The 9,744-nt window shown below is 36.0% G+C and overlaps 3 protein-coding genes across 3 annotated transcripts in view; 1 reads left to right on the top strand and 2 right to left on the bottom strand.

The window, feature by feature from the left end:
- The window catches only part of MCTS1 (malignant T-cell-amplified sequence 1 homolog), a 28,172-nt gene extending 23,868 nt beyond the window's left edge, over nt 1–4,304 (bottom strand). The window contains exon 1 of the mRNA XM_034980536.2: nt 4,147–4,304. Coding sequence (XP_034836427.1) covers nt 4,147–4,157 — 11 coding nt within the window. The 5' untranslated portion in view covers nt 4,158–4,304. The remainder of the gene's footprint in view (nt 1–4,146) is intronic.
- Nucleotides 1,552–3,296, bottom strand: AdipoR (adiponectin receptor). Its single transcript, XM_034980535.2, has one exon. The coding sequence runs from the start codon at nt 2,954–2,956 to the stop codon at nt 1,796–1,798; it is 1,161 nt and encodes a 386-aa protein (XP_034836426.1). The 5' UTR covers nt 2,957–3,296; the 3' UTR covers nt 1,552–1,795.
- Nucleotides 4,305–7,375: 3,071 nt separating the features above from the next.
- LOC117992821 (WD repeat-containing protein 18) lies at nt 7,376–9,416 on the top strand. The gene has a single exon (XM_034980534.2). It carries the CDS (start codon nt 8,087–8,089, stop codon nt 9,398–9,400), a length of 1,314 nt encoding a protein of 437 aa, XP_034836425.1. The 5' UTR covers nt 7,376–8,086; the 3' UTR covers nt 9,401–9,416.
- Nucleotides 9,417–9,744: the final 328 nt, after the last annotated feature.

Genomic DNA, 9,744 nt, shown 5'->3' on the forward strand with positions numbered 1-9,744 from the left:
ACACAAGACACATACACAAACATTCTCAAAATCCACAATTTTATAAAGCAGCTTAATTAGGTATATTATCTCTTCCAAGACTTACCATTCTAGACAAATTATAATTTCCTTCTCTTCATTGCTAAATAATTATGAAGTAACAAAAGGTAATGTTCATTTAAAGGCCATGGCAGACACGATACTTTTACCATCGGCGATCAACGATTCGATTGCTGTATTTTAGCGATTGCTTTGATGCGTTTTGACGACTGTCAAGCGTCCGATCTCTGTATTGCAATAATAAATTGAATCGATTTGATTGTTGTTATGTTGTTACTAGAGATTAGAGTGTCCAATCGCAGCATCGAGCTTCCGAAAAGCAACGATATCGTAGGTTGCTGATGCTTAAACCTTGTCTACTATGCCCTTCAACTTTGATAATGCACCCTGACTTTACAACTCGAATATTGTATTTCAAAAATGTGAATATTCATTACAACCCAGTTTTCCTACAACTAAATTTTGTAATTTTCCAACATCTTATAGTAATGTACTTACTTATCAAGACTTTCTAGAGCTCGGCTTTTTAATATTTACAGTTGTTTGTTTTTTTTTTACTTTTTTTTCAATTCTTTTATTATTGTTTTCGTAAAATATTTATATTTATGAACACTTATGAAAATTTAGAATATACTTTTTTTCATTATTACAATTATAAGAAACACAGGTATTACACATAATATAATATTATGTACATATATAATTGAAAACTTTTATGCCCCCTTTTTTAGTTTACCAATAATTACAATTAGTATAATATAAAGACAACAATAATTAATTTTTGCACACAATAAACTGTTATTATGAATCAAATTGACACCATCCTCTTTACAGCATATTTTTCAAAAAAGGAGACCCTTATTTTTTTCATACCAGAGTTTTTAGTGTAGTTAAAATGATTTTAGCATATTATTAGGTATAATTATTTAAAAAAATACCTATAAAACTTTATTCAGTGTCTTGATATCATTGAGGTAAAAGCGATGGAATGTAAAATAGTTTTAAAAGAAAACACACTGCACTTAACTAGCTTATGTAGTCACATATTTTAAGATGCTGTGGCTAATTCCATTGTACACAATCTCTAAACTAAACTAAAATTACATGTCTAAATCTAATACTATCCCTTTCATAATTTGGCTTGCAGAAAAGGATGGCACTAGATTTAGACCTGTTAATTTAGTTTAGTTTAGATATTGTGTACAAGAGAATCGGCCCCAATGTAGTATTAAGTTCAATTACATATTAATATACAGAAAGTAACATCCTGCACAGATTTAAAAATTATAGGTACCTACCAAAGAGAACTTAAAAAATTAGGGCATAAGTTGAGTTTCTTTAAGAAGAAATAGGATACTGAAAATTAAGTACATGCTAAGAAGATTTCAGAAAAATGTAACTTTGAAACCATACAATACATTTAAAGATGGTACTTTAGTTTTGTATTATTTAACTATTGCAAGAAGTCATATTTTACTATAACATACCTAGAATAAATAAATAAAACAATAATAATCATAAAATAGTGTAATTTAATCTTGAAACCCCCCTATAGGAAAGAACATCTTTTCAATATTATTAGTCTCAAACATTATAAACAGCCTCACTGCAATAAACCAACGTACCGGTTTTGTAAAAAACTTAGAAAATTGTGTTAGATTTCTATGTTAAAAAAATATACAATGAAACTATTTTAATGTTTGTAACCTACTTAAAATTATCTATGGTCTACTATCACAATTGGTAGGGGGCGAGGCTAGAATGCAATAGAGGAAGGGGGCATGGAGCACTCCCCGACGGTGACTCTGTAGGACGCCAACTCACTGATGCCGTGGTAATGGACAAACGCAGCTACAATCACTAGGACGTGGAAGATCTGGTGAGATTGGAACCAAATATCACACTTCCCAGGGAACCAGCGTTCAGGCACTCGGAGGGCGTAGAACATTGCACCCAAAATGTATAGTAGACCCATCAACACTAGCCAACCCAGAGACGCCTTGCTAACCTGATCAAACCAGCCCTCGGTGATACCATAGTGGATCGCTGGCACTACTCCCGACAGACCGAAACCCATGAACACTCCTGCACGAAGTGGACGGAGGCGGGGCTCTGAGAATCTATCCCAAAGTGATACTATAATCGACAATATACCTAGCACAATTACTACGGATAGGTATATAATCTTAGGTCTATAATGGCAGTAGAAACTGTAATATAGCCAAGGAACAAATGACCCCATAATGAGTAGCGCTATGCCACAGTAGTCCAACTTGGAGAAAAGCTTGCCGACCATTTCCGAGTGGCAGTACAGCGTGTGGTAGGCAAACGAGAAGCCGAGGCACACGATCGCGCCGATGAAGAACACTCCGAAGATCATCTTCTCCTGCATCTGAATTTCGATGGAGGGCCGCGTGAGGAAATAGATCGCGACGCCGATGAAGGCGACGCAGCCGAGCAAATGTGTCCAGATGTTACCGGTTTCCGTGTGGATTCGGAAGATGGACGCGAAGCACGCGCTGAAAGACGGCAGCGGCGGCCGATGGCCTTTGTGTAAATAGTCGTTGTCTTGCAGCCAACGTGGCAGGTGTCTAAAGTGGCACACGTTCCAAGAAGCCTCCCACACTTTGCGCACAAACTCCTCCGCCTGCTCCGCGGCGTTATGGGCCAGCGCTCCCAAGTCGATCTCGTCGGATAGCACGCCAGCTTTTAACACCTCCGCCATTTCCGCGTCGAGCAGATGCTGGTCCTCGGGCGTCGAAGGCAGCGGACATCCTTCCTCCTCCTCGGCGAGGACCTCGTCGAGTTCGTCGATTTGAGAAGCCAGACTCTCGCCCTCCGGATCCCATCCCTGTCGCCGTCGAAGCCCGTCCGACGACGCGCTCTGCGACCCCGAGTCAGAGTCGACTTCCCACATTTTGTCAGCGTCCCGTTACGCAATTACGGAAACGTAGTAACCATCGGCCAAAGTGACCTTGGTTACACTCCAATGTACAGTTACTTCGTCGCGTTCCACGAGAAAATCCAGTTACGTCACGGAATAGAAACACTGCACCCACAATCTCTTTTGTCTTTTTGTTCACAGTATTGTGAAATGTTCTAATTAGATTTAACGCTGTCTAAAAATTCGGGTAAAAAACTTTTAACATTATAAAGAGTTGAAACTTGAAACGTAGCGACAATACAACAATCAATTTTGAACAGCTGCAAAGAACTGTCTGTAGCGAATCGTCAACCGAAAACCATTCTCCATTTTACAACTTCTATCTCGCTTGCTCAAGTGCCTGAGATATATCACTATCTCTATCATCCAATTATGCTTGAATTTGCTTACATTGTTTCATAGTGTTGTAACCAATGAAATTATTAAGGCTATTGACGTAGGCAAGAAAGAAAAATTATTTAATTTCAAATATTTTAATTTCAAATATATTAATTTCTTACGAACAATTTTTTTCCCATAATATTTTAACCTTAGAATTGACTATTATCACAAGTAAGGCATATCAAAATGCATGCTAGTTTGTGTAGTATAAGGACACAAACCACTCTGTGGTCTGTGAGCAAGGATAAGGTCTGCCAACCTTTTTCATTTAAATACTATCAAATTAATTTTTTGAAGAGCCAACGAGACATTGCGTTTTGACTTTTCGTTCTCAGATATTATTAAAGTAATGTGTTCGCACACATTACATTATCTTGTGTGCTCTCTCGCGAGAGCACACAATATTTTTTTGTATGTAACCGACAGATATGTCAAAAAGTAAAAACGCAATCTCTCGTTGACTCTATTATAATAGACCAAAAATTAAAAAGTATCAAAAGCCACAAAGAACAATAAGAAGAAAAAGTATCAACGTCAAACTCGCTTATATATTTGTTTCTTTTTTGCTTTCGTAGGTACTAGTGCAAAAAAATTATAGACATCACTATTATTGGATTACAACGTCACGAACATCGTCACCCCGATACTTTTCTATGATTGGTCAATAAAATGTTACGTCAATAATTTTTTGACAAAGCAAAGTGATAACCTAAAACTTTTCTTTACTTTGCGATTATATCTATTTGACATGCTTATTCGGATAAATAATTTTGCGTACTTACTTTTTGAACATGTTGACAGTATAATAATGCACTATAAATCCAATGTAATATTTTTTACAGCTTAAAATTCACTAGATCACGAAAGTTTGGTCACAATCACAGAATTATCAAAAATACTACAAAATATTTTTAGCCAATTACAAATCTGCATCATACAAAATACATGGACATAATTGGCTACAATATCTACCAATGAAAATAAAGCACAGATTATCAACTTAGTTAACAGATAATATGAAAACCAACCCTTTCCAAACCATAACGTCTAGAATCTAGCTAGGTGATCTAGCTTAAGGTGTTCTACGCGGTGCATTCATTAAAATCACAGAGTACATTGAATAAATGTAGTGCGTGCAGTGAGCGAGCAGCAAATAATCGCAAACGATTGATTATTATGGTTGTCACAAGGCCATGCGTCAATTTATGAACCTGAGCCATACTGAGTAGGTACAGACTACAGAGATCGCTGTGCCTGAGCATCCCTGTATATTATAATACTCTTTGCTGAGCATTCAGCGTGGATCCAACTCAACTTGCGTGTGCACTGTGTATAGGTATCGTATATAGACTGTATAGTATCCCCATGGTATCCCATCCCAAGACGTCTCGATTGTAGGTATTCAAAAAGCTTGAAGCCAGAGCTTAAATGTTACAGAACAACATAAAAGTTTGCGTGTCAATGTCATGTCCACAGTCCACCGAAAAGGTCATGTCCAGGGTCATCAATCTTAGAACAAATAGCATGGTACTTCAATTCATTTAGTACCAAAAGGCAATAGCAGACCGCGCTACTGTGACTGGACAAATTCGATATATTATTCTGTGGTCAAGGCATCCCATGTTTAATTTTTCTACCAAATTGGTAGTTTAGTTTACATTAACATATTTGTATTTTAAAGAAAAAAATATTCTCTAACCATTAATTTCTATTTACCAATATTTTATTTGGTTCTACCTTTGGTATGTATCATTGATTTAATAAATATTCTTCAAAATAAAATTGTCAGACAATTTTTTGCTATTGATATGGTAGAAATTGGGCAAACAACGTGGTCTGTGCTGGCGGTCGTAATGTTTTCTGATTTTGCTATTTTCAATACCTTTTGTACCTTTTGTTTTGTACAAAACTATTTAAAGCCAGTTTTTAGTGATTTCACGCTACGTTTAGCAAACCAGTGAACCTAACCCACGCTAAGTAAGCTGTCAGAGATTCTAGTGTTTTGAGACCAAAGAAATTTTAAGTTTTCCATACCCATGTTTGAAACAGAGACTTCCAGTGTTTTGAGACAGGACTCCAGTGTTTTGAGATAGAACTCCAGTGTTTATTTACGAGACAGGACTCCAGTATAGTTGTAGTTAGGTACTAGTTAAGTTTAGTGAACATTTCTTACAAGAGGGGCTGTATTCCAGGCTGTTCAGGTTCACTGCAGGTTTGTAAATGCCATTGCAATACCGTCATATCTACTTTAATCCTTGAATGCAATTTTTATTAAATTCCTTGAACTTGATGACAATATGGTTCACGCATAGGTTTTTCTTTAAGTATTGGGCGTTCCGATCCAGTGATAGATTCTCTTGACGATTCGAAAGCACCTATTTACAAGTTTATTTGAATAAAGAAGTAGGTATTTCTTTAGTTTTTCTAGACCAAATTCCTATCATGATCAACCCATCGCTGGCTCACTACAGAGCACGGGTCACTTCTTAGAGTGAGAAGGGGTTTAGCCATAGTCTACCACACTGGCCATGTGCGGATTGGTAGACTTCACACCCTTTGATAACATTATGGAGAACTTTCAGGCATGCAGGTTTCCTCACGATGTTTTCCTTCACCGTTAAAGAAAGTGATATTTAATTAGTTAAAACACACATAACTCCGAAAAGTTAGAGGTGCATGCCCTAGATTGAACCCCCGACTTCAGATTAGATGTGATTAGATTGATTGAGTCAGATTTAGTGAACATGTTATGAACTTGTGACCATACTAAGATACTCATATTTTTACTTTTCAGGTTTAGAAAATGTCCTGCATGAATTTCCAAATCGTGTAAAAGATTTGGATCGTTTTATGACCTGGATTCATAATATTGATATCTTGAAACTAAACTACTCGGCACCAGACCCCAGTCCTCAGGCAACTTTATAAACTGTTTTAGGATAAGGAAGAGTGATTAGGATTAATTTTGGTAAAAATAAAGATTAGAATCCAAAAATTTCTATTATTTAAAAATATGTGTTCAGATTAATTATTATAGATTTTTTTTAAATTTACATGATATGTTAAATTGTAAGGGAGTCAAATATTAATAAATAATTAATCTGAACACAATCCTACCTTCCATAGCAGTCCTATATGTATGTATTATATGTATAGGTATGAACCTATAAAGCAGTCTATATATATATAGGTAGGTATGTACATATTATAAATATTAGTTCCATTCGTCAGATACAGATGGCGCTACTAAGCTGTTGCCACTATTAGCTCGCGAGATAGTACTCTATTTCCATATGTTAAAAGTACTCTGTGGTCATGTCTGAAATTGTCAGGGTCTTTTCACTCAGTACATTTTAGCCACAGTACAAAATCGCACAGGGTACATTGACTCAGACTTAGCTCGACAGATGGCACTAGTAGTAAGTTTTGTTGCCAACCACGCGCAACAGGTGGCACTACTTGTAAATTTTGTGGCCGGTCAGCAGTGTGACCGTTTGTGGCAGATTTCTGCCATTTGGGCAGATTTGGCTCCTAAATTTTAACTCTGGCAGAAAAAGCTGACGATTTAACAAAGTGGTAGATTGTGGCAGATTTCAAGGAAATCCTTATTATTTTTCTAATCTATCGCCCCACTTATCTAATCTTATTATTTTTCTAATCTATCGCCACACTCACACACACACAGTTAAAGTATCAATTATTAATCTTGGCAATCTATTTTCGTCCTTATTCAAGCAATTAGCAAGAAGTGAAATGTAAAAATTCTTAAATGTGATGGATGAATGCAATAAAAAAAATATATGAAAAGACATTGCTATGCTAGGAGGGTCAGACTCAGAATAATATTAATAATTAATTAAAAAGCAAATTCGTAACGTTTTTTTTTTCTTTTTAAAAATTACACGGTATTCTTTTAGCTCATCCACCGTAATTTAATCAAGAAACACCGTATTTTTAACCTTACAACACGGTAATTCTTGATTTACATATGGAAACATTGGCACAGTCACAAATTGTCAAGTCTGTGGTCTGTGTCTATTAAAAATTATTTATTTTCAACCACTTTTTTCCGAGGTTTTCCATTATATCAAGGTGTTTATGTGATATTTTCCAACGACTTGACTTTGTTAGTTGGATTTTGGTGATTCTGTTATAGTGAAGTGACTTGTGCTTTATTTTGAACTCTGACAACTCTACCGAGCAACTTTCTTTATTTCTTTGTACCTCTTTAGCTATTCGAAACTGCAAAGTATGGATTTACAGTGCATTGTGCTGATCTGGATGTGATGGAAAAAGCCATAAAACAAGAAAAAAGAAGAGCTCTATAAGTACCTAACTAATATAACCCCGACTACGTTTCTCGGACTACGATTTGCTGTAATAACAGAAAAAAAGTGTGTGCCCAGTTATAAAAATAAATAAAAGATTATTACCTTATTTATGTGTTTTATTGAAATTAACCATAGAAAAATAGAAATAAAAGAAAATTTAAAACCTATATATAGGTACCTATCTAGGTAGCGTATATACTGTACCTATAGGGATTAGTATATATAGCAGATCCTGTAGTTGCAACTCAGCTCAATAGATGGCGTTACCAAAAAATAGGGACTGATGACTCTATACCCGTATATTCAATGTACTCTGTGGAAATTGTTTTGATTTTGACGACCGCATGGTATTTTTCTATTTTTTAAATTCGCTTTATAAATAAACTTTGTAATGTCTAACTTGCTGGAAGTATTAATTACGTGTGACTCAAACAATACGTTATGGACGAGCAGTATTTGGGATCCCCATAACGGTACAAACTTGATGACTTATAAAGGCGGTGGGACCGCCGAAAACCGTACAGCTTGCTTCATAGGCAGTGATTATTTCGCTGCGGTGGAAAGAACAAAGCCTATTTTGCACGTATGGCCACTAAATTCCCAGCAGACTGTGCAAGGAATGCGTTTCATACTGCCCGGGAAAGCGACTGCTTTTGCGGTGACACCGGACGGTTCGTACTGTATAGCAGGCATCGATGAGAAAATTTATTTATGGCAGATCGCGTCAGGCAATTTACTAACTATAATAAACCGTCATTACCAAAAAGTTAACCTGCTAAAGTTTACAAGCGATGGACGTTTCTTTGTATCTGCAGCTGAAGACGGCATGGTAATGGTGTGGTCGTTAGTCACTGTGGCAGCTAACCCTGAAGTGGAACTAGTAACTCAGACGGTTGCAGGGCAACATGACCCTGTCTACATATTCTCTGATCATTTCTTACCAGTAACAGACATGTGTATAAGTAAAATGGGCATACACGGACGTTTATTCACAGTATCCAGTGATAGAACATGTAAAATTTATGACTTAACATCTGGGGAAATGGTTCTAAACTTAGTATTCGACGAGCCACTGTCAGCGATTGTTCTAGATGTGTTGGAATTAAATGCTTTTGTAGGTTCGACTGAAGGGAGAATTGTTCAGTTCAGTCTCACCAATCCACCGAGAGGAAGAGATATTCTTGTTAATGATGATAAAAATATTGTATTTTCTGCTCACACAAAAGCTGTCTCTTGTTTATCTGTATCTCTAAATGGAGAGTTACTTATGTCAGGCGGCAACGATGAACAGGTTATATTATGGCACATAAGAAGCCAGCAACCAATTAGAGTGATAAAGCATAAAGGGCCCATAACAAATGCTTTTTTCACACTAAATCATAAAGCAATTTACAAACAAGACTTCGCTCCTAGTATCATACTACATAACTTAGAGCGAACTTTGGAAAATAATAGTGATGAAATTGTAGAAATAGAAGTTCTTGTTACTAAGAAAAATAACTTCTGGCCTCAATACGTGAGTAACATTGATAGTGATGCAGCAGAAATAGATTTGGACATCAAACACAGGGAGGCGATGCTCAAAGATGAACTAGAAAAGATGAAAAGAATCAATTCTAATTTATATACTGTAGCAATTGGAAAAGCATTGAAATCTGAAGATTCTAATCCTAAAAAGAAAATGAATAAAAATAAGACTCAATAAACCTTTACTTAAATTATTGTTGTTTGTTTTAATAAAATAGACCTTTACAGAAAAAATAGAACTAACAATAGAGACTGTTTCTCCTTAGGTAGGTTAGGGCTAGTAGAAAATACCTAATAAAAGCAGAAAAATAGTGCCACTTTTAAACATACTCCATTCGATATATTTTCTGCACATAGTGATTTTTTTGTAAACTACTAAATTGCGAATTATGATTGCGTGCCTCAAAGCCCGCCTTAAATCGTACAAAGCATAGATAATAATTAAAATTATCTATGCAATAACTGTCAAAACTCAAATGTCAGTTACAACTTTTGTCTATGGGTCTAAAACGTCACCGCGTC

The sequence above is a fragment of the Maniola hyperantus genome, chromosome 22, assembly GCF_902806685.2.
Source record: "Maniola hyperantus chromosome 22, iAphHyp1.2, whole genome shotgun sequence".
In the NCBI taxonomy this organism is placed as follows: domain Eukaryota; kingdom Metazoa; phylum Arthropoda; class Insecta; order Lepidoptera; family Nymphalidae; genus Maniola; species Maniola hyperantus.